This window comes from Bactrocera oleae, chromosome 6 (assembly GCF_042242935.1).
Source record: "Bactrocera oleae isolate idBacOlea1 chromosome 6, idBacOlea1, whole genome shotgun sequence".
Taxonomy (NCBI): Eukaryota; Metazoa; Arthropoda; class Insecta; order Diptera; family Tephritidae; genus Bactrocera; species Bactrocera oleae.
In genome coordinates, this window is record NC_091540.1 from 7940941 (window position 1) to 7967307 (window position 26367).

The following is a 26367-nucleotide window of genomic DNA, read 5'->3' on the forward strand; positions in this document are numbered from 1 at the left end:
TTTATAAGTTCCAGACTTAAACAGGTATTCCGTTCTATGAAGTTTAATTTTCAATATGTATTAAGCTTTGTTTAATTCAGCTAAGTTATAACAGTTAATTTGTTACAGCATTTAATATTTTGATAATCCAATTCAATAACATTAAGACATAAGCAATATTTTTGATGTAATGGTGTAAATATAATTATGTTAACTATTAGCTAGGTTTTTTTATTATGACAAAAAAACCCTTTTTTGGAAAATAAAAATTATTAGCGGAAGAACCTAAAACGGAAGCGCCAAATGTCAAATGCATGTATATTCACACACACACACACACGCGCACAACTTGAAAATGCGACTGAGCTTCTACAGAGAAAAAAAAAATTATCTTACGTTCTCTGCTGCAGTACAGAACAGACAAAACACATGCGCTTGCTCGATATTCGCGCAGTCAGTCCAGTCAGTCCAGCTTCGCTCTCACTGGCAGAATTTTCCATTTATTGCTGCAGTTGTCGGAAAAATTGATTTCAAAATATTTGCCATACAAGTGAGTACTACAAAGAAAAATAATTGTAAAATGATTAAGTCATTGCAAAGATTATCTAATGTGAAATGGAAGTGCTAAATTAATCAAAATGTAATGCATATTATAAGTGATAAAAAACCAGAAAAAAGTGTTAACGGTACGCAGTGAGTAAAATGTGTCTGGAAAAATGTAGGTTGATGAAGCGTGTGAAGTATGGAGGAGTGGTATTAAAAAGTGCGGTGGGAGATTGTAAAGGTTATCGAGAAAGACATGTGAATGTCAAGATGATAAAAGCAAGCAATGATAATGAGTGACCAAAAATTTTCAGGTAGCAAGATATATGAGTAGGCGAAAATTGTTCCTATGCGGCACAATGTACAAACACTTGATGACACACACGTGCAACTATGCGGGTGTTGAGAAAAGCCGCAATTGGCGCCACCCGTAACAAGCTAACAGTTATTGGTAGCACGCAGAATCCAGCAATCATCTAACTTCTTTGAAATATTTGGGCAATTTGGCGTTACATGCTAAGTTTTCAATTCAAAATTGCACTGCGGGTGAACAACTGAAATCTATTACACTCATGCAACTACTATCACGCTGATGCAATCAGCACCTGGGTTAAAAATCAATATATGAATAATATACATTGGCTTAGCACTGATTGGGTGGGTGAGTGGGTGCTTGCGTGTCTGAGGGATACATAAGTGATCAGTGACTGTACTGTTTGATTCAAAATAATTTTGCAAATGCCTAAGTATATTTAATTGTGCCTTTCCAATTTTAACCGATTTTAGCCGGCAATTGTTGAAGGTTATAAGCATTTAACATACCCACAGGCACCACCATATAGCTTGGCGAACAATATATCTTTATGTATGTATATTGTAGAACTCATCATAATCTCAAAAGTGTGTGGCGCGACATGTGGCTGCAAAACAGCAGCTCAGCAGCTGCTTGTAGATATGTATGTGTTTACATATATACTTTGTCTTTGTGACATGCTTTGTAGTCGATGTAGTCGTTCTGCTTTTGTTGTTGGTTTTGTAATTATTTAGCCCTACTGCTTTTATTCCTGTTGTGTACGTACACAATTCACGTGTCCTTGAATAGCGTGTGCTATCCCTGCTATGCGTAAACACTAGCCTGTGGAGCATCCACGACCAATTGCAATTGTATTGCCACTTTTTTGTTGTGGTTTTTGTTCTTGCACATATAAATATATCTCCTTTACTTATAAATTTGTGTGGGCAAACCAAATACATTTTCGTTTTTCGCTCAGCAGTCCAAATTACTTAAGTACATGCACTTACTTAAATGTATACCTCTTATTAATACATACTCGTATGTATGTACATATGTATGTTTCAACGTCCCTAACTCGCTTTTTATGTTTTTGCGAATTGAATTTTCAATATTCATAACCTTTGTTGTACAGTACTCTTCAGTCATTCAAAGCGCGCTAACCGACCATCAGTCTCCTTTTCTTTCCTTTTGAACCTTAAATGTATGTTTATATGTATATACATATGTTCATACATATTCACAACACAAAAATTATTTCGTTTGTTGTTGTTAAATATATAATTAAGTACACCTTTTAACAAGTGTTCCATGGTTGCATGCAAACATTTTCTTAATCTGGAGAACCTCGCCTAACCTATATTTTATAGGGCCTCCGACGTTTTCCTCTAGGTGTTAAAACCATTCTATGAAATTTAATATACCGTATGCAGAATAAAACAATTTCGACTTGTAATGTTTTGGCATTTTGTAGTATTAAAGTTTTATTACTTGTAAATCGTCAAATAGCAGATGAACTCCTTTGGTATTGGTATAAATTATTTCTTTATCAAAATATAGCTGAGGTACATTTTCCTTTTCCAATTAAAAATAAATATCTAGGAATCTCATCTAATTTTCCAATGCTTACCGTTAGGTTATCCTCGGCATGTTCTATTGGTGCATTTTTAGACATTCCTTCGTCACGTTTTTGTCACACTTGAATAGTTCTTGAAACACCTTAAGATGCACCCTTCTTCATACATACATATGTACAGCTATGTATGTACATAGAATTTTGTTAATACGCATAATTTTAGCCAACAGCTGTTGTGTACCAAATCTTATGTCAAAAGACATATCGTTTTGTTGTTTTCGGCAGCTGTCCGCATTGTTGAAGTCATGATGAAGCAATTCTATGGAAGTTTGACAAAAACTTATTTCGACTTGACATTTTTATGATTTCAGACAGAAGCTGGCATTATGTTTGCTAAATAGTGTATAAAATAATTAATGAAATTTATGAACGAACAAGAAATTATACTCAACGGCAAACTTTCTACCGCCACTGACCAATTGTAGTTATTTCATAAAAAAGCTTCGGCATTTATGTTATACTGAGAGGTATGATATATAAGAAAAAATTTTAAAGAAAATTAAAAAACATCACCATGAGTATCATTTCTAGGACTTATCAAGGTATTTGCGAGTCGTTTTTTGTTTTTATTGCTCTCTGATTTCTAAACTGCTTAATTACACACATGCCAATAAATTCGTGTTATAACAATAGTTTTTTTCTTTTACCTATTGTACTTACTTTGGCTTGTGTGCGCACACGTGCGCTGTGTTAGCTTGTCTTCATTTACTAATAGTAAGTTTATTGTCCTTTTCCCTGAAATTATTGACGGTGATGCTGTGCTTATATTTAATGTGTCAATATTCGCATGCGCTTTTTTTGTTGTTGCTTTCATCATACATTCATATGTGCAAGAAAGTGAGCAAATTAAAGCAGTAGAGATTTGCATGTTCCAAGAGCTATTTTATTTAATAAATAATAAAAAAAAAACTAATATACATTTACAACACTTAATGTATTTTAAAAATTAATTTTGAAAAACTTTGGTCTCCTTGATACCAGAGTCGATTTCCAGGACGACCTCCGAAAAAGAAATGTCTGGCTGTTTGGAAGTTTTTTCTGCTTAAAATTATCTCAAATCCAAAAATGAAAAACTATTATTATAATTATAGATGAATACAGGCAATAGTCGAAGACTAGTCAAAATTTTGTTTTATAACAAAATGGCGCCTTCGCAAATAAACTCGATTTTTGTAAAAAATTTCCACTTTAATGTGGCTTAAAAAATTACTATTATCAAAAAACTTATTTCTGCGATAATTAGCTGGAAAATATATTTAGGAAGGTCGTGTGAAAATTTCAAGTCCATCGGTTCAACCGTTTCGTAGAAAATTTCCTCACGGACTCTGAAAAAAAAAATTCTTATAAATACGCTTATAACTGCGAAAATATTTTATTACATATAACTATTTGCCGGTTTAACTTCAATTGTTCCAAAAATATTTTCACATATACTTGTATGTTGATTTGATATATATGTGAAACAAAAAATCGATATTTTGAAATTTACAAATGGAACTCCTCCTACTCTAAAGAACTTAGCCCTTACTTGCGCGTTGTTTTTGACGAAATAAACCCATTCCGAGAAATTTCCTCTCATTTAGTGCCTCAACAATTAAACGATGGCACGAAAGTTCAATGTAATAAATCAATATGAATAACTGTGCATTGCAAAGTCAAGGTAAATGGGCGTAGAAAAGAAAAATAAATAAATTTCAGCGCATCAGCAAATTCACTGCTAATGTGTCAATAGCGCAAGGCATTCATATAAGGCTTGTGCATTGTTAGCGGCACTTGCGAAATAACATACGAGTCAAAGCACACGTAAATATATATGGACATGCATATGTACATGCATAAAAGCGGGTAAAGGTAACGATCACATTCGGTTAAACATGCAACCTATTAATAAGTGGCATAAAAAACCGATCAACGTGTTGATTAAACGCTGTTATGAGAAAAATTCTTCTAAAAATATCTAAATGAAAAAATCTATTTTTTGCTTTGCCTCAAGCCGGCTATGCTTCGAAATAGGCGCCAATCTTCATTAACTCAGTATTCAGTGGCGATGTTGCGCCCTTAAAAGTTATGAAGTCACTTAATTTTTATATATTTCTTTATATAGCATTCCAATAAATAATTGTATATAAATACGAATTGTTGGCTGACATTTCATTTTACTTGCATGCCTGCGGCAGCATGCGCCGGGGCAGCTGTCAAGCAAAATTTGCGCATTTCCTTAAGCGGGTGGCAGCAATAAAATAACACTCACTTTATTGAATAAACTTACAGCGTAACTTGTAGATAAATAAATTTATATTTGAAAACTGTATGCAAATAGTTACTAATATAAATATTCACGTATGTTTGCATTGCGACACTAACATGTGCATAACTACAAATATACCGAGAAGCATGTATAATCAAAAAATGTATCCCCACAAGTGTCTGCTCCAAAACCACCCCTCATCCACACACCTCGCATTTTGCGAAGTCGTTTTCAAATCGTATTTCATAACATTCTCCAAAGTATTGCGAAATCCAATTTCAATTTCGTTTTCGTTTTCCATTTTCTTTTCATAATTTGCATATTAAACATTTGTTTGTGTGTTGCATTGTTTTTGCTTGCTTGCGCTTTTGTGTATGTCTGCACATATGTATATACATGTGTGACGTTGTTATTGAAGAATTGCTCTTGGAAATACATTTTTATACTCACTGGTTATTATTTATTTATTACAATTAAGATTTGCCGTCATTTTCTGCTGATTTGCATTGCAACAACATTTGGCAACAAAATTCGAATAACAGCACAGCAAAGCATAATGAAATTCTACAATTGCAATAGCAACAACAGCTTTCTGACACGCGCTAAAATTTTGTTTACACGTTTTGTCTACCTTCCACCTGCCGACTGTCGTTGCATTTTCACACTCCACCGCACAAGAGGTGGCAATTTGGTATGGAACGCACGTTGTGTATTCAGAAAAGTAATATTTGAAAACAAATAAGGAAAACTAACTACGGGCACAGCCGCAAATTAAGTAGTATGAAGAATTGTAAAAGTTTAAGGGGCACACCTAGTGTGACAGCTTAAAATATTCGATTTTTGGATATTAAAAATAAAGAAACATAAAGATACGATAACTTGGTTTCAACCGAAGCTATAATACCATTCAACATGTAGTTTTAGAGTATAAAAAGGTATAAAAAAATCTTTATTCTGATTTTGATCGTTTTTTCAAATTTTATGAAGACACCTTGGCAAATAAAAGAGTTTTCCATACAATCACTTGATTCCGATCGTTCAGTTTGTATGGCAGCTATAAGCTATAGTGGTCCGATATCGGTGGTTCCGACAAATGAGCAGCTTCTTGATGAGAAAGAAAACGTGTATGAAAAATCAGATCGATATCGAAAAAACTGAGAGATTAGTTCGCGTATATACAGACGGACGGACGAACGGACGGACAAACAGACGGGCATGGTTAAATAGACTCAACTCGTCACGCTGCTCATTTATAAATTAACTTTATATACAAATATCCTTTGGGTCTTACGAACATCGTCACAAATTGAATATACCCTGTTCAACGTATATGAAACTACTTACTGTATCTATTATTTAAACATTTGAAGGGTAGTTTTATACATACTACTTTCAAAATACACAGTGAAACTTTTAAAGAAAAAAATTAAATATTTTATTATTTTTCCCGTCAAATGTGATATTCGACGGCGACTAAAAAAGATCATCCACTGCTGCAGTAATTACAGCTTACTCGTTCTCGTTATGAAAAAATTCTCTACTCTCCGTACAATGAACTAGGGTCGAAAAAAATTAAAAACTGGCAAAATGGCCAAAAAAAAAGTTGAAATTTACATAAAAAAATTAGTGATTTTTGACCTGCCAAAACTCGTTTTTTTACTTGATCACTGTCTCGGATCATTTGTTTCCGATTAATCACTTAAGCAAATTTGAAAAATGTAGTTTTGAGAAAAAAGCGTTGAAAATAAAACTGGTGGAAGGCTATAACTCAAAAATTATAGAGATATCGATTTAAAATTTTAGTTTATTATTTAAAGTTATAACCTATCGAAAATATATTTTTTAATTAGATAATTCGATATATATCAAAATATTCGCAAAAGAGCGCCAAGGCAAAGAGAGAGCCGATTTCAAGTATTTTGGGTGTCAAATTATATTGTGTTATTTGAATCTAGGTAAAAATATCAACATATATAACTCAAATATGATCATAAATCGCATTAGTCTAAGCGAAATATACTGCCAAAATATTATCGAGCATTTATATCGTTATATCCGTAAATGTGCGACCGGCAGAATGTGGAACCGTATACTCGCTATACGGGGGTGGTGGAAATCTCGGACTGTTTTTTACTATTTTTAGTAGTACTTATTACGATATCTTTATTTAAAGTAAATATAGTTCTATTGCAGGTGGGCAATATTTTAAAAATTTTCAAACTATATGAAGAGAACGGTTTATCTTCATTACCAAATTGAGTTCAAATTGTTTAGATTATTTGTGATTTTCACTTATACTATAAATAATACTAAACGATGCTTGACTAGAAGCAAAAAATTGCTACCGATTTTTATTATTATATGCCATATTTACCTATATACATATATAAGTCTATTATGTTACACAAGCTCAGTGAGCAGTCATGTATTGCTTAAACACACATACAAGTACATCTAGGTGAAATTTCCATTGCCGTTATGCTATTTATATCACGTTAGACTTTTCTTCTAGACTCCTGCGCGGTAGGCAACCTCATTTGCATTTGCTCCAAATGGCAAGCCATCAGGCGTCACTTCAACTAGTTTATATCACATTCGAACTCATAAAGTTACTTGTTTATAGTCAGGTGCTTATTTTTTATCCCATTGTCGTCATAGTCTTTGTACACCTCTCCGCGTCGTTGGCTACTATTCCATATACCTTGAATAAATGTGTGTGTTTGTGCTGCCATTTGCTTCGTTTCACTTTTAACGAGTATTTACCACTTTCTTTTTCACTTTCAGTAGGCTAAGGTGTGGGTCTGGGTCTACCGGGTTCCACTATTTCGTGCTTTAAATTTTTTTGTTTTCTATCCATTTTTTTCGGCAATTTTGAATCGTTTGTATTTCGTTTTTTATCTGACCTTTAGCCGAATTGCGACGGTTAAGTTAGCGCTTGGTACAAGAAGGTGTTGGAAGGAGTTTCGCAATCGTTTGTTGTCTGTTCAACTATATTCGGTTGTAGCGGACCACCACATCCACTTTTCGTTTCCATGAAATTATTAATTTTTGACTCGGAAAGAAAGCTGAGGCACATCGCCGGTGATGATTGCGTGCGCTTAAATAATAATATTTTTTTTATATATAGCATACATTTAGGCGTTTAATATGGCAATGGCTTATGAAGTCTATATTTCTACTGAGTGCCAAGTAATTGCTCACAAAGGGTTGGCATTATTTATTTTGCCAACGTTTTTGTTAGCAATCAAAATATATCCTCACAAATACAAGTTGTATCTTTGTTGGTATGTGATATACCTTTACTATAACCTCTTTCATTTCAGTGGTTCTAAACTACTGATGAGTCATAAACTTTTTATTGCTCTATGACTAATAGACAAACAGCTCTATCGTTCCAGTTTATCTTTTTTTAAGGGGTTTAAAACAATAGATCAGTTGTTTTATGAAAAGAGTGGCTACTGGAAATTATATGGCATTTTTTTTTTAATTTCAATGCCCAAGTCACGTATATTGAGTATTACTCGTCCGTTGTCAATAACGCTGGTATTTCAAAAATATTTTTATACCTTAAGACTTCAAATATTAACTTCGCTTCTCTCTTCTCTTCAACTATCCTTTCCTTAACACTATATGCACATAAGCACGTCATTGTTGGCATCGTAGCCTAGTCCGAGTAGTTGTGTAGATTTACTCAGTAGTAAAATTAAAGTCTCAGTGTTGAAAGTATGTCTAAAGCAGTTATTTGTGAGTCATAATTCCTTCAAACCAGTTGTGCGTGTAGATATGTTTCCTTGTATGCATATTTATGACTTGGTATATGGTATAAATTGAACATATGACGTATTGTGCCGACTAAAAATGCATAAACATCGTTTCTGATTAAATTTATTGTTGCAGGAAAGGCTATCGGAAAGATTTTTTCACCTTTATATTTACTTCACATAGAAATGAATGTAATATATCATGGAAATGAGTTTATTTAATCGCTCAAATCAAGAACCCCTATAGGAACATTTTTTGCAAATCGCCATATATTATTTAACTTTAACGCCATGTAGCATCTAGTTACCGATTGAATTGTTATACAGGGAACAGAACACCTATTCGAGTTACACTGCGAATGACACTATACAGTTTCAGCAAAAAAAATTCTTTAACCGTCTGCTGTCTGGTTAGTTTAGCTTAAAAGGTCGATCCTATTGCAATCGTCATAATGGATTTTACTTGGACAGCTTAGAACGCGGGTCCGTTGGGCTACCCAAGACCTCCATATAATATTCATAAAGACCCATATAGTTCGACGTAGTGTTCTATCACTCTTTTGGCTTACCGTAAGTATGAATATTTCACGATTTTACATTTAATAAAACGTTAAAATCTTTTATTTTTTTGTTCGAAATATTTAAACTTTTCATATGAATCGAACGTATATACATATGTACATACATATTTTTGGTCTGGAAATTTAATCTCAATTTACCCTTACAATTTTCCTACTGGGTATTGTTTTATGTGACATAAATTTTCCGCTAATAAGAGATTGCTGATTACCGTAATGACATTTAAATTTAATGTAAAGTAAAATGAAAAGTTGGAAAATTGCGCGCCTAACAAAATGTTGCGCGTTTGGAAGACAATGACATTGGAAACATTTGAAATATTTAGTTGGAACCGGTTCAAAGCTCGACAAACTGGAAGTAACTGCTGGCTACTTGAAAAGCTGCGTGTTTTCACTTGTACCCAGCTCGATAGTTTTGGGAAAAGCATTTTTGTTGCGATTTTCGCATGCAAATTCAGTTAATGTCTACATATCTGACAGTTAACAAAAACGTCAAATTGTTCAATATCCGGCGTTGCCATTGTAATACAGGTGGCACGAGCTTATTGTAAATGTTTTCAATTTTTATTGTTATTATTGCTAATTGGTGGCAATTAAGAACCAACTGAATTTTATTTGTTCTAATACTACAATAAAGTACTTTTGTTTAGCATTTCCTATATTGTTGTACAATAAAAATGCTATTGTAAATTATTTAGTTTTTTTTGATGGTATTTATTTTCAGTCCGAATTTTTAACAATTTTTTTTTACATTCACACTAATTTTTCTTTGCTATGCTTTCAAAATGTCTAATGTTGTACTTTTCAAATAGAAATATATCTGTCCCGCCACCTATGCTTCATCATCATCACCCACAAACGGTTTTGTTGTATGTTGATATCTTAATTGTTGTCAATTTGTACTCCTCCAATTGCAGTCAAGTTGATAATTTAATTGTGTGCTAGTTCGCAAAGCGTGTAGTCGTGTAAAATTTCACTTTTCGTCCACATTTAACACAACTTAAGCCTTGATCCTTGCTTGTACGCAGTGACATTTATAAATAGTTGCGAAACCTTTGCAAGCATAATAAATTGTTGGTGTTGGTGTTGGTGTTGGTAATGATGTCAATGCGAGTCTTCTCAATGATTTGGTTGGCTACAAGCGAAAGTCATAAATAATAAAACAAAATTTTATAAAGAAAGCTATGCAGTTCGCGTCAAATTTGATCAGATACTGATGGTCAGTGAGAGCTACCTCACTGATTGTAGTCTAAATTGTTGCGAGAATGCAGCTGAAAAATTCGTAGGGTGAATTTTATTTTAGTGAGAGAAAATAAGCTGTGCTGACAACTATTTCGGAGTTGGGTTAGTGTCACGAATCGCATCTTAGCCACACGAATGCAACTAATCAACCATTAACCTATCTTATAGGCGTGCCTAGCGTGGAAATATTATAAGATGTTGATTATAGTAGTGAACAATATGCAAATATTTATTTGTACAAGTAATAATATATATATAACTCGATCATAATTTTTTTCCAGACATGTTACTGTTCTCTCTGACGGATCAACTATTATGCTGTCCTAAACACCAGGTATATAAAAAAAATTATAGATTTAAAAAAAATGTTAAATACAATTTTTTTTATTTTTCTTTTCCTGCTTGCAGAAAACAAAGACAAGCATTGCAAAAACAGCAGCAGCAACAACAAAAACAGCAACTACTAAACTCTCTATAACTTTATAACAAGAGATTTTCGTTTTCGTGCAATTTTAAGAAAAGCAACAACAGCAGCCAAGCGACAACACAGACAAGTTGACGCAAACATTTCTTAAAATCACCGAAAAATAAACGAAACGGAAAAAGGCGTGTCGGCTACACAGCAAAATAGAAATTAAATTGCAAACAAATTACGCTTAAAGCGATAAAAAAATTAAAACTCTTTTTAAAAAAGGAAAACGAAACGATAAACTACAAAGAATTTAAATTTTAAAATATTTTTCGAGTACACAATTTAACCAACCAAATTCGTTAAAGAGGGGAAATTACATTTTATTTCCGTTTTAGGTACATGTAATATAGTTTGGCATAGCTTGCTTTTAGGCGCAGTTAGTTTGGTGACAACTAAACTAGCTGCCTTAGAAAACAAAACTATTTAAGCTTAGCTTAACTATAAGCGCTACACGGCGTCGCTTTGAATTATACTAAAAATTTCATATTTTCGTAATGAAAATTGCCAACATGAAATTTAAGCGCAAATATGGCTGTTTAAATATTTGAAAAATAATATTAGTGTATTTTTCGAATAGTTTATTTCATAGTATTTTATAAGTTTACAAACATTATAAATAAATCCCTTGTCTAACTAATCCTGTATCTGTCTGTTTGTGTCTTCTGTAAACCCCCTACCCACCTACTGGTTAGATTAAACACATACACTTACACTTACACATACATACATAAAGCGCTACTCATACACATAAAATTTAATAATATTTAAGCTATCTTAGCTAAACACTAAAGGGCATACTTTTGTAATTATACAGCTGGCATTTGTAGTATTTGATTCAAGCAGACGCTTAATAATTTCAAGATTTTTTTCACAATTTCCTACCGCTCCTCTTACCAAGTGTATGCTTAATATTTTTTTTTGAAATTTTGTAACAAAATTTTTTCAATATACACATTAATAAATGTAAAACCGTTAAATCAAATGATATTATAATCAAATTACCAATAAAACAATAACAATTACATAAATCGTTAAATTAATTGTACTTAAAAAATAATAACAACGTGCAACATGGATGCTTTTTCGCCCGATTTGCTATGGATGGTCGTGCTCGGCTTTCTGATCGCTTTTGTGTTGGCATTCGGTATTGGCGCTAACGATGTGGCAAATTCTTTTGGCACGAGCGTTGGTTCGGGTGTGTTAACTATAAGACAGGCTTGCGTACTGGCGACAATATGTGAAATTTCCGGTGCAGTTTTGATTGGTGAGTGCACTCATTATTAATATTGGCAAACTGAGAGTTAAAATATTTAAGTAAAAAAGTTTACTAAATATTATAAATTTTTTGACCTTTGACCTAGAGTATTTTTTGACACATACCGGCACGTTAAGGAGTTTTAGCGCGTAATTTTTAATCATGTTTTGAACATACTCACTAACTTTAAGCTTGTTGTAAATTTATATAACCTTGAATGTATATTTTGTCCAAATTATAATGGATTATGCTTTACACCTTCTTCTATTTTTCGTTCACATCTATAGGTTACAAAGTTTCGGACACTATGCGTAAAGGTATTTTGGAAGTTGGTCTTTACGAAGACGCCGAAGAGGAATTAATGCTCGGCTGTGTCGCTGCGCTGGCAAGCAGCGCTATTTGGTTGCTGGTCGCCACATTTCTAAAGCTACCTATTTCCGGTACACACAGTATTGTCGGTTCAACAATTGGTTTTTCGTTGGTGGCACGCGGTACACAAGGTCTTAAATGGTCCACATTGGCCACCATTGTGGGTTCATGGTTTATATCGCCGGTGATGAGTGGTTTGGTCAGTATTTTACTCTTTTTGGCAATACGTAAATTTATTTTGCGCGCCAGCGATCCACTAAAGGCGGGATTTCGGTCATTGCCGATCTTCTACGGTGTCACTTTTTTCATAAATGTCATTAGTGTGGTGTTGGATGGACCGAAGTGTGAGTGTTCATAGAACCGCAAACTAATTTGACAAGAATTTATATATTTATTATATTTTTTTAACAGTACTTTACATGGATAACATTCCCACCGGTATTGCTATAGGCGCGAGCATTGGGCTCAGCTTGCTGGTAGCACTACTTACCCAACTAATTGTTGTACCAATTCAAAAACGTAAAATCGCTAAACAATTACGCGCTCAAAACCCTGTCAAATTCAATTTTGAGGACTCTGTTGGTGCGTAGAAGTTTTAAAAAAAATTTGATAAAATACAAAAAAAAATGCTAACCACACATTTACCTTGCAGAATCCTCACCGTCCGGTAGTCCTAAGAAAAATCGTCGTCCATTATCACTCGTTAGCGATGGCAAACAATTGCCAGCAATTGCCGAAATCACCGAACTCGTCTCATTAACCGAAAATTCACCAAAAACCTTTAAGTTAGCACCTTATGGGGTTAATAAAAATGGTCATGTGACCACACCAAACAACGGTTATACTGCAGATGGCTACAAGATTAATCCGGAAATAATAAAGAAAGCCGAGGATTTGCTGGGCAAAGCCAGTTTGGATAATACGGATTTGACCATTACTAGTTTGAATTTCATTGACGAGCAATATCAGAATGGCAATGGCAATGGATTGCTGCAGAATGCCAATAGGAATAACAATACTACCGGTATGATATTGAATGGTGGTGGTCAGCCCAGTCAGCTGCAGGAATATTTCAAGCCGAGCGTAAAATCACCTTTGTTGGATAAAAACAGCTTTGAACATTCCAATGAGCTTCCAGCACATCAGCAACAGCTGCTCGAAAGCAATCAATCACCCGGCTGTATTGCAAATAATAAAATTACACAAACTGCCATGGACACAAATACCACCAACACTGTTACAACCGAACACACCACAACTTCTGCACCCGCTATTGCGCTAACCGGTGATGGAAAGTCACAAATTTTGGATGTGATAGTTACGAAAGCGACCACAACTACGTTGGAGCCCGTTACAACATCCACAACTGCCAAAAAGGATTTGAAAGTGGTTGAAAGCGGTAGCAGTTTGGAAATGATGATAACATCAACCTTATCACCGAATTCCAGCAAAATTCCATTAATTGAAAGCAAAGAATTGATACACGATTTTAAGCAGACGCGCAATGCACCAGCGCACAATGACGAGGAGTCGGAGGAGGTGTCAATGCTATTTTCATTTTTACAAATTTTAACTGCAACTTTTGGTAGTTTCGCACATGGCGGTAATGATGTGAGGTAAATGAGTAAAAAAAAATTATAAAAACACACAAACAAAGTAAAAATAATTTTTTCTTGTCTTCTATTTTTTAGCAATGCCATTGGACCACTAATCGCGCTGTATATGATTTATAGAGAGGGTTCTGTGATGCAAAAGGCCGAAAGTCCCATTTATATTCTGATCTATGGAGGTATTGGTATCTCAGTGGGTCTATGGCTGTGGGGACGACGGGTCATTGAGACAATCGGCAATGATTTAACAAAAATCACATCATCCACGTAAGTACCATATGTTTATGAGGATAGCGAAATTTTAAATCTACACAATATCTATATTTTACTGATGCTATGAAGTTTATAAAACGATAAATTTGCCTTGCTTCCACTTTCAGCGGCTTTACTATCGAGGTCGGTGCCGCGATCACGGTGCTTTTGGCGAGCAAAATCGGCTTACCCATTTCAACGACGCATTGCAAAGTCGGTTCAGTGGTTTTTGTTGGACATGTGAGCGCCAAGGGACATAAACCAGTGAAAGCGGAATTCTCAAAAGAGGCATCAGTGGAAGGCGGTGCTATTACATCGTCCACTGCTACCACGCCAACAACAACAGCGAACGCAAATGAAATAAGCGCTAAAATGACGGTGTCCTCATCGACGAGTGCGAATGCTATAGCCAATGGCGCCGGTGGTGTAGAGACTATTGCTACTGGTGATGGTGCTGCTGCTGCTGCGGGTGTTGCTGTCGGTGCTGTCGATTGGCATTTGTTCAGAAACATTGCCTATGCTTGGATTGTGACCGTGCCGGTTACGGCGCTGCTCTCAGCTGGCATAATGTTTCTGATGTGCAGCATTGTTTTGGTCTAAGGCAAGTGTCCAACCATATGCATCAAGGCGTTTGATTACGAAGTAAATATTAAAAAAAAAAGTACCATGTTACAATTATTAAGTATTCATCAAACTTACTAACGTAAGCGTATCTACATATGTACACATTAACGATATTGTACTTATTATGATAATGTAATTTATTGTTATTATTATAAAAAAGCGATTAAAAGAAAATATGATATACACAATTAAATTAAAAATTATTAAAACAAAATTTGGCAGCGAATATGGAATAATTGTAAACAAGTTTGGAAAAAAGGGAAGCGTTACATTTTAAATATTTGAATATTCGTGAATTGAGTTCAATTGTAAGTGCCAGTTAGTCTGCCAGTCAGCGTCAATGCATGGACTCCATATAAACAGAATAAAAAATAAATATTATTATTAAATTTAATTGAATATTAAACGAAAAATTAAAAAAAAAGTAATATTTACAATGGAAGAAACTAAGTACATATAATTAATTAAAGCATGAACTAAGTATTTCGTGCGTTGATTGTTTGATTTGATCGTCGTTTAGTCATGTCCGTATGATATTTGAAACAAAAGTGTTTTTAAATGTGGTTTAAAAAACAAAATTAACAAACAAAAGGTAAAAAAAAATTATATTAATTCAAAGAACTCAGTGGCTACCGGTTGATATTGGCAAAATAATAAAATATTCCATTAAAAGCAATCGATCTTTTTTATTTTTTATTACGGTAAATTGAATACACGTTAATGGAATAGCAACAAAAAAAAAATATATATATATATATAATCATATATTACAAAATTATATTGAAATTTTTTAGGCTTGTAAAAATATTATGAAAATTAATATTTGAAAAATTGTGTATGGAGTATGTTAAACTTTTTTTTTTAAATAAAATATTGTCTAACAATTAAAAGCAGTTAACGATAAGCGCTCGAAAAATGCCTGTCATTAACCAGATTTATGTTCCGTTTCCTACTCTGTTCAGTTAATTGTTTCAAAACTCATTGTTATTTTTTTGAACAGCAACTGTTTTCCTCGTCTCAACCTCGACTTAAATGAATTTATTGTTTCTAAAACAACAAAACTTAGCGAAACAATAATTTAATTTTTAAACAAACACTTTGTAGAATAAACTCATACAAGTACACTATTAAAAAAAACAACATTATTTTCTATTGAAAAAATGAAATTAGTTAAAACAATAAAAGTAGCAAAACTACGCTATAAATATTATAGCTGTAAACATATTTGGTTAAATTTAGTTGTGGACGGAAATGAATTTTGATATGTTGACAAAAAAATAAATAATTTTAGGTATCCAAGTATTTAGAGTACTACAAGTACATGCAATTGTAGTTGTAGTTGAAAATATTAAAGCAGCGATAGAAAATTGCAAATAAATAAAACAGAACACAATTAAAATAATATGATTAAAGGCTGCATGCAAAGTAATGGCTGAAGGAATTCATAATTTATAAAGCTATGCATATATGGCAACAAAAAAATGTAATGCAGTTGGCTTAAGAGTTCATTAAATCGAATAAAGATAATATTTTATTATTTGGTTTTTGCTCAAAATATTATTCAGTGATAAAACAAAATTATTTTTTTTATATCAAAATAATTTTTTTTTGAACTTAGTATAGTGAACTAGTTTTGAAACTTAAAATTTGGTACTTAAATTTTAAAATTTTGTTTTATAGAAAAAATTGTGTTTGTAAAACTCTTTAATTTTATTTCACTATAATTAAAGTATAAAAAATGAAGCTATTAATATTTAACGAAAATTTTAGAAATCGAACAAAGAAAATTTTATGTTTGAAGATTTCCTAGAAGTCGAAATTCTTCTGAACAACTTAAATTTTATGTTCGAATTGAGTAGTGATACGCCGTTTAAGTACAAGTCGTTTAGTAATAAATATTCTTTCTAAGCAATTTAAATACTAAATTAAGTTTTATAACAAAAATATATTTAAAACATTTTTTTTAAGTAAGTACAAACCTTGTTTCTTAAATTTTTATACATTTTAATTACTATATAAATTTTTGTTTATCAATAGAAAATTTTTTAAATTATTTTTTAAAGAAAATATAAGCAGTTGTATCGCAGCATAAGTAATTTCAGAAAACAGCATTAAAAACAGTAACAACAGCAAACAACTGTTAAAGTTTCAAATAATCAGAAGACGCATACTTTTCATTAAGAAATTACAAATTTAAAAATTTCGAGACCCAAAGTGGAAGAATGAAATGTCAATATTAGTAGCTAAACAAATAATTAAATATAACTGAAAAAATGTATAAGAACAAACAGTTTTATTGTAGTTGTGTATGTGACTAAAGGGTAATAAGTAATTACCAAAAAACTTTTAAACAAACAACAAAACAACAACCTAGTTAGTTAAGCTAATATATACGCAAGGGCAGTAGTAAAAAAAAACAATATTTCCGATACAAAGAGTAAATTCAAAGTAGAGTAAACTCGAAAATACATATAACAAAGACAAACAACAAACACCTATATCTTTATTTTTATTACAGCGAGGCTAAAAATTGTTTATAGATTACTAATAACACGCTAAGACTAACTTCTCGTTTAATAAATTTTCGAAATACTTTTTGTTTTTGAAAACTTTTCTACAAATTATGAATGAAATCACCAGAATGTCTACTTTCAAAGCTTAAAACTTAAAATAAAAATATGGTTTAAATGGCATTAACTCTCTTAACAAATATAAAATAGTTCAGCAAATGGCTAAGCCTAACAAGAAATATTTTATCAAAACATACGCCAGCCCTATAAAACTCTAATCAAAAGCTCATTTCATTATAAGTTTATAAAAGCTTTGAAAGGTTACCGAAATTTTTTAAACAAAAATAATAATAATAATTAAAGAATAATAGTTGAGTTATAATAAATAAACTGTCATAAGTTCCTCGCAAAGTTTTGTTTAATTTGTTGTACTAATTTTACAAAAGCGCGAAAGTCAACCCTTTAGAATATGTTTTTCCCCGATGGAACTCCGACTTACTGCTTTTATAAGTAGGTGGTACACTGAAAAGTTTCAAAGCTTGAGAATTTAGGTCTGTTTCACAAATACATATGTCAGCGCCATAAATTTCCATTTGGGAAAATATATAGATCACATCGTAAAGACCGCTATATACATACAAGTATATACAACAAGTAAGGAAATGGTAAATTCAGATGTAACCGAACATTTTATACTCTTGCAACATCAGGTGTAGAAAAATTAATATTAAACTAGAAAAAACTTGAACTTCAGCTGCACTGAAGCAAAAAAAGGTAGAGGAAGATCTTTATCTTGATATTGATCGTTCAGTTGGTATGGCAGCTACATGCTATGGAACAAAAGAAAGTGTGCAACTTTGTTTACACTTAAAGGTGTTAATTACCTTTTTGTTAATAGTGACCTCTTTGTTTACGTTGTGAGTTCAATGACTCAATTGTTTATATTTTATAAGGGCATTGAACCCTTTGTTTACATTTTATGAGATTAATGACCCTTTTATTTACATTTAGCAAAGTCCACAACCATTGTTTACATTTAGCCAAGACAACAACCTTTGTTTACATTTGGGGTCAATGAACCTTTTGTTTACATTTTATGGAGTCAGTAAACTCCTTGTTTACATTGTGAGGTCAATGACCCTATTGTTTACATTTTATAAGGGCAATAAACCCTTTGTTTACATTTTATAAGGTCAATGACGCTTTTGTTTACATTTAGCAAAGTCCACAACCATTATTTACATTTAGCCAAGACAACAACCTTTGTTTACATTTGGGGTCAATGACCCTTTTGTTTACATTTTATGGAGTTAGTAACCCCTTTGTTTACATTGTGAGGTCAATGACCCTATTGTTTACATTTTTCCAAGGTCAATGAACCCTTTGTTTACATTTTATGAGGTTAATTACCCTTTTGTTTATATTTAGCAAAGTCCACAACCATTGTTTACATTTAGCCAAGACAACAACCTTTGTTTACATTTGGGGTCAATGACCCTTTTGTTTACATTTTATGGACTCAGTAACCCCTTTGTTTACATTGTGAGGTCAATGACCCTATTGTTTACATTTTATAAGGGCAATGAACCCTTTGTTTACATTTTATGAGGTAAATGACCCTTTTGTTTATATTTAGCAAAGTCCACAACCATTGTTTACATTTAGCCAAGACAACAACCTTTGTTTACATTTGGGGTCAATGACCCTTTTGTTTACATTTTATGGGGTCAGTAACCTCTTTGTTTACATTGTGAGGTCAATGACCCTATTGTTTACATTTTGCCAAGGTCAATGAACCCTTTGTTTACATTTTATGAGGTTAATGACCCTTTTGTTTATATTTAGCAAAGTCCACAACCATTGCTTACATTTAGCCAAGACAACAACCTTTGTTTACATTTGAGGTCAATGACCCTTTTGTTTACATTTTATAGGGTCAGTAAACTCATTGTTTACATTGTGAGGTCAATGACCCTATTGTTTACATTTTGCCAAGGTCAATGAACCCTTTGTTTACATTTTAGGAGGTTAATTACGCTTTTGTTTATATTTAGCAGAGTCCACAACCATTGTTTACATTTAGCCAAGACAACAACCTTTGTTTACATTTCGGGTCAATGACGCTTTTGTTTACATTTTATAGGGTCAGTAAACTCATTGTTTACATTGTGAGGTCAATGACCCTATTGTTTACATTATATAAGGGCAATGAACCCTTTGTTTACATTTTATGAGGTAAAAGACCCTTTTGTTTATATTTAGCAAAGTCCACAACCATTGTTTACATTTAGCCAAGACAACAACCTTTGTTTACATTTGGGGTCAATGACTCTTTTGTTTACATTTTGCCGAGGTTAATGACCCTTCTATTTGCATTTTACGTACATACAGGGGACAGATGGACATGGCTAAAATGACTCAGCTCATGATGCTGATAATTTATATATTTATTTTATAAGGTATTTATAAGGCGTTTTCTTCTGGGTGTTACAAATTTAGTGTGCAGCTTAATATACGCTGTTCAGTTCTGATTACAATCCAATCTGGTATTTTATTAAGTTATATTATAGATCTTAGAGTCACTTAGTTTTATTGCTATATTTTACTTCGCGTGAGCTAAAATTATATAAAAATCATTTTCATCTGAGATATAAATGATTTAAACTCAACCGAAAGGCTAATTTAATTTATTCAGTTGATGTGCAAACGTCAACCAGTGGATCGGAATTCATTATATTAGGAATATGAGATTTAGTCTATGGCCAACTCCATCATTGCTTGTTGCATTAACCTTTGGCATTGCTTAGGTATACTCGAGAACATATTTCCATGAAATGTATAAATAAATAACTCACCGTAGACCGACATATTCGGAATAAGATTTGTTAGAATAACGTTTTAATTAGTTTGAAAATCTTAAACTACGTATATGGGGAGGGGTTTTGACATTAAATTGAGACTTATCTAAAACTTGGAAGTTATGACTACCGACAGTAAAATGCTATGATTACTCTGGATCATAGGCCTCAGAAAACCTATTCTAATGGGTTCGAAAAGTGAAGAAAAGTTACCTTTCACAGGTTAATTTTGATCTGAATTTGTTTTGTTTAAATGACAGCTATATGCTATAGTGGTCCGATCTAAACAATATATTTGGACATTGTAGCGCTGCCTTAATCAATTATCGATTCCAATTTTTGTAAATACAAGTATATCTTGTCAAATAAAAGAAAACTCCATATATGGACTTGATTTTGATCGGTCAGTTTGTATGACAGCTATGTCCTATGGTAGCTCGATATTGGCAGTTCCAACAAAAGAGCAGCTTCTTATGGAGAAAATAAAAATTTGGCTGACTCGTTCGCGTATATACACACGGACATGGCTGATTCGACTCAGCTCATCACGTACATATATACATTATAAGGATGCCCATGCTTCCTCCTGGGTGTTACAAACTTCATGGCAAACTTAATATGCAAATTCGATGTAAACGAGTGTATTTAGGCAAATTGAGCTCCCGAAATAAAAGCTACAAAGCTTAGCTTCATTGGCAACAGCTTTTTAATTTTCTGGTGTAAAAAAGCTCAAATGAAAACCGTCACAACGATATGGTAATTGAAAATCAAATATTACAAAATACTAGTGAGAAAATATACGCGTGATAACGAAGAGCCAAATAGGGATCTAATTTGGGAAAATTGTTTTAACCTTCGAATTAGTTGCTACAATATAACAATAAGTAAATATACAACTGTTTTTGGGTATTTTTTCATACATACTCGTATCATGAAGTACTCTACCGCTAATGGCGTTATCGAGGCACTTATTTATTAGTTGCTAATTGAAAAAGTTGCTAATGATACATAACAATTATCAGAAGTAGCAAATATTTATTTTGGAATTCATTCTACTTTTGAGAGTATTTTCGCAAATGTTTTTTTATTATGGTTCTCATTACGGTTTCTTATTTACCAATTCGCGTGAAGACACATGTGAGCCACCCACTTGCTGCTATTGCTTCGCTGAGGAAATGCAAGTCGATTTATATTTATTTATTCACTCAGTTAAAAATCGGTCTATTTTTGGTTGAACAAAGTAATTTTCTTGTGTGTTATCTTTTTGTTGGCTTCAAGTACACAAATATGTAAATATACTTTTGCCAATTCCACTTTTGCTTTGAGAATGCATGTGTATAGTTGTTATTGTTTTTTCGCATGACTATATGTGTGCATATATGTATATATAGGTAGTATGTAAACAATCGCTTGACTTGTGCTGACTGTGCGGGCTTTATGTGAGAAAACAAGTCCTACTTACAAGTTGCAAACTTAAAAGCTTTCATACACTCAGCTTCTAACGTTATAAACTTGCACTGGCGCTTTACCTGCAATATATTTAGTAGTTGTGAGATGTAGAAGTGCCTAAGCCTTTTATAAAGATACAAATATATCTCATTGTTGTCTGGCACTCACTATTACTTACTTATTTACTTATGCTTTTACGATAAAGCTGAGATCGATCGAATTGTCTGCTGTGAGCATGAGTACTACAAACGCTCTCCTTGTTGTTACAAACATAGTATATGTATGTATATGTGTGTGTGTGTGTGTTCTTGTAAGAGTTTGCGCGTGTGCTGTTGGCCCACCTTTAAGTGCCGTTTCAGACAGGGATGCAAAAGAGTCTGATCTTTTTCAAATTTTCTTTTGGTGTCGCTCTGGGCATTCACACGGTCAAAAAGAGTCCAGCAACTCGAGTCTAGTTTTTCTGCATTCCTTTTCACAAAATGTTCGTAAATATTTGTGCGGTTCGACTGCGCAACACCGCGCAACACTGCATGCTGCGTATTTCATTTGTATGTTGAGATGATGGTCACACATTTTGCTTGCAATGAATTACCATGAATATGGTAGAACAATATGCATAATACAAGTACCTACCCGCTAAATAGTTTCAAAGAAATACTAAAGACGGGAATTCCCTAATCCACAAGATTGTATTGAATATCCGCAACTAATATTTTCAAGGCCAAATTTATAATAGGAATTTCCTAATCTTTAAGTATTAAAAACTCATAATTTCTTTACTCCGTATTAAAAATTCATAATTTCTTTACTCCATAATCTATATCTTAATTTTCTCCTTATTTACAATTTGTCATAATATTTCTATTATTCTATGCATACGTATTTGCATATTACATACAAAAATAGATAACAGAACTCAAATTTGCGATCGAATTCATTTGAAACCGAGCGCTCTTGCAACCATTCAAAGGATTTGAAAGTGAAAAGGAATGCTGAAAAGGGTAGCAGCGAGCTGTTACGAACAAGAACACAAAGCGTGCCACCCGAACACGAGTGGCACGGTCCCTTCGTCTTTCCTCGTCGTCCCCTCGCCCACAATAAACTGGTATGAGACTCTTTTGCGTCCCTGTCTGAAACGGCACTAAGTAGTGCTGCTGCTCAGCAGCGTATGGCCAGGCCGTCTAGCGACCAGCGTGTTGACCAAGTTACAGTTGAGTTTTGAACTTGGCAGCGTGCGGTTGTGCCTTTCGCTTTGTTTGAATATCTACGTTACGTTTATTTAAAAATAACTGCAAAGTGTGTAATTTTAGGTGAAATATAGTAAGAAACGGTGATTAAAAAGCTCTCTTCGCTTGCTAAAAGCAAACTTAAGCAAAAGTAAATTTTAAATAAATTGTTTTTAAAGTAATTATATGAAAACATTCTATTATTTAATTTTTTTTCGACGTAAAAGTGTGCCAACCATAAATATTATACAAATTTTAAACTGCAGTTACTTATTTACAAATGTACATACAAAAAAACAACAGCTATAAAATTTGAAACAGTTGTGTAAAGTGTAATTGAAAGCCAATAAATGGAACAATTGCATTTGTGTTTGTGTGCTCATGTGTGTGTGTTTTGCTTTTGTGTATGTGCATGTGCAGAGTAGAACTTCCAGACGTTGGTGTTTGCTGCACTACATTGCCCGCTAGGCTAACTTGTTGAAGCGCTACAGACAGTTGCGGTTTCAATTTCAATAACAACAAGTTGGAGTTGCAATATTTGTTGTTGCAAACGGTACTGCCAGCGAAGCATGTAGTTTTCGCACATGGAAATAAATAAATGTACTGCATATTATTTTACAAGTAACAACCTTTGAAAATTTATTGTAAACAATACTGCAAAAATATTTCTTAAATAAAAAATAAAATCTTATGCACATTAAGTAAACATCTTGAGGTTATATGCGTGTGCTGATATAACTTAACTGAGTGTATGGACACTGCGAAACCAGTTATAATTTTTATAAACTTTTAAAATTAAAAAATATATTAATAAAATGCTATAGAATTTGAAAATGCATAAACACTTAAAAAAAGTAATAATAAATAAGTTCCTAGAAATCAGAAATATAAACAAAGATTGAATAAGTCAATAAGAAAAAATCAAAGTAAATAAAATAAAAATAAAATTTCACAATAAAAAAAATGAGTGAAAAAAACACATAAATAATAAAAAAATTGTTTAAAAAACTAAATAAAAAAATGAAAAAATATATATTTAAAAACAAAAAGTAAATAAAAAGCACGGGTTTTAAGTAACCTAAATAAATGAGAAAAAATAATACCACAAAGCTTTTTAATAAAAGATATGTATATTTTTAACAAAATAATATTATTAAACATATAATATTACATCAAATAAAGTTTAAGTAAAGGAATAATATAAAAAGTACTATTAAAAACTATTAATGATACAGAATTAGAATTAATGAAAATCAGTTATAAACTTATAAAAAAAATCAACAAAAAAAATTAATAATTTAATAAATAATATAATAAAATTGTTAATAAAAATTCGAGTTTTTAGAATATACTATAATACTATAAAACTTTGAATATAAAAACGTATACCATATATACCATATCAAAATAAAAATTATATTAAATACATAATATTACATTAAATAAAAAAAATTTTAATATGTGTATAAAATAAAAAAAAATTTATTACATAAACATAAAATTGTATAATAATAAAAGTTAATTACAAAACTTTTAAAATATCCACAAATTTGTAAAAAAATAAATAAATAATATAACAATAGTATTAATAAAAGTTCCAGCTTTTAGGCTGTCACTAAATAAACATGAAAAATAAATACCACAAAACTTTTGTTGAAAAAAAATATTGATATTTTTCAAGAAAATAATTATATAAAATATATAACAAAAATAAAAGTTTAATAATGTAAAAAAATAAAATAAAAAAGAATTATTATTTATGAAATTAAGTCTATTAAGAAATTCAACAGTTTGGCTAATAATTTTGCTTTTTTAAGTGAATATTAATAAATAATATTATATTATTTAATAATAAACAAATCATTAAAAAGTCCTCGATAAATTGATTTTAAATCTATAAATTAAAAATAATTTTAAATAATAACAAAACTATTATACTTAGTAGCAACATGTTGCAAGAGTATAAAAAGTAAATAATAATAGAAAATAAGGAATTTTCTAAAGAAATTTTTCTATAATAAATAAATTCTAAATTTTTTTAATTTTTTTGTAAAAATTTAATTATGATGCTAAATAACAAATGAAATTTGTTTAAACTTTTACAATAAATTTATATTATAACTGACATAAAAATTTAAAAGAAGTTGTTGCCGAACATAGTTTCAATAAAAATGTGAGTATTGATTTAATTATTTACAAATATTTAAAAAATAGTTTAATTTATAACATTTAATTATTAGTAGAATAACAACTTTACTTGAAATTTATTTGAATAAGTTTATAAAAAATAAATCTAAATCTCTATTACGTGATTAAGGTGAAGTGAAGTAGATACTTCCTGATAGAATCGATATAGTCTTCGCACCTATTTGATAAAAAAAACACTTCAAAATGAATTATTATTTGCTAAAATAATATGTTAATATAAATTAACATTTTGTGACTAATTCTTTATTTAATAAAGAATTTATTTTTCAACTCACTTCGAATATTTTGGTTTTTAGCAGTAAGTTTCGTTCCACTGAAGGTTTTAATTTACAATTATCAGGTACTTAAAAGCATACCGAAATTAAATAATTAATTTTTCTTGGGTTAGGTGAGGTTAGGTTAGGTCGTAGGATATATATTTGGCTTTTGTGTTACCCAAAAATTTCATCATCATCAGCATCACCTCATAGATCGACGAAACATTTTGAGCTCACCTCAAATTTATTAAGGCGGTTAATATACATCCCAGCCATTTTGGCCGGTTCTTCAAAGGTGTGTCTGCCGAGATATTTCAATCTCAGTCTGAAAAAAGCCGGTAGTCATGATACCATTAAAATCAAATTATAAAAGAATTTTCCTAATAATATTACAAGAATAACATAGGTTTCTTAAAACATTATATTTATGTTCTGAAAAATCTGGAACGTTATCAAATATTTTTACTACGCTTTTGCAACTACGATTTATACGACAAACCAAATTGTGCCACACAAGTTCCAAATCTATCGCTTCAACTGCCAATTGCTTTTGCACTTTTTTGCACATACGAGCTTTTCTATGTAATTTGGCTTTTTCAACACCACTCGCCTATTATACATATTATTACTTAACATTTCCTTTGCACTTTGCGCTCATCATACCAACATTCGATTAATCCGATTTGCGTGCAATGAACCACAATTGGCTGTTGCCACCAATTCCAAAAAAAGTTAAGTATTTTATGTATTTTTTTTGCATTTGTATTTGTGTATTAAGGTGTGCTTTGGTAGGTATAAATATTGTACATACATATGTATAAGCTCCAGTACTTCTTTTTCTGTGTACAATTTATTTTGTGGTTTACAGCAAATTTAATTTACACCAAAGTTTGTTTTTGCCTTTCGGTATTGTAGAAAATTTCGCTTATGTGTATTGAGCTGTGAAGAAATGAGTTTCGCGCAATGTTTTTTCTGTGTTTCTTTTTTGATCTTTTCTT

General features: G+C 31.9%; 2 protein-coding genes and 1 long non-coding RNA gene across 4 annotated transcripts in view; 2 read left to right on the forward strand and 1 right to left on the reverse strand.

Annotated features, from left to right (window-relative positions):
* Positions 1-341: 341 nt before the first annotated feature.
* NaPi-III (Na[+]-dependent inorganic phosphate cotransporter type III) lies at positions 342-17451 on the forward strand. Of its 2 annotated transcripts, none has more exons than XM_036361047.2 (8): positions 342-529; positions 10561-10613; positions 10688-12015; positions 12294-12719; positions 12787-12957; positions 13028-13991; positions 14067-14252; positions 14366-17451. In XM_036361047.2, exons 3-8 carry the CDS (start codon positions 11823-11825, stop codon positions 14835-14837), a joined length of 2412 nt encoding a protein of 803 aa, XP_036216940.1. In that variant the 5' UTR covers positions 342-529; positions 10561-10613; positions 10688-11822; the 3' UTR covers positions 14838-17451. The 2 variants fall into 2 exon arrangements, with proteins under 2 accessions (XP_036216940.1, XP_014089303.1); XM_014233828.3 differs by lacking the exon at positions 342-529 and adding an exon at positions 558-665.
* On the reverse strand, positions 3312-4104 carry LOC138857881 (uncharacterized). The gene is made up of 2 exons (XR_011397106.1): positions 3830-4104; positions 3312-3775 (listed from the first exon to the last, which is right to left on the reverse strand). It is a non-coding gene; the product is annotated as an uncharacterized lncRNA (long non-coding RNA).
* Positions 17452-23167: 5716 nt separating the features above from the next.
* IRSp53 (Insulin receptor substrate 53 kDa) overlaps positions 23168-26367 on the forward strand; it is a 61575-nt gene continuing 58375 nt past the window's right edge. Inside the window, 1 exon segment of the mRNA XM_070110954.1 lies at positions 23168-23186. The gene's annotated coding sequence lies outside the window, so the exon portion shown is untranslated.

Excerpts from the sequence above, each read along its gene's own strand:
- NaPi-III (XM_036361047.2), top strand. The coding sequence starts at position 11,823 with ATGGATGCTTTTTCGCCCGATTTGCTATGGATGGTCGTGCTCGGCTTT. Across the intron at positions 12,016-12,293 it reads TTCCGGTGCAGTTTTGATTG|GTTACAAAGTTTCGGACACT; the intron begins GTGAGTGCACTC and ends TCACATCTATAG. Across the intron at positions 13,992-14,066 it reads CATGGCGGTAATGATGTGAG|CAATGCCATTGGACCACTAA; the intron begins GTAAATGAGTAA and ends TCTATTTTTTAG.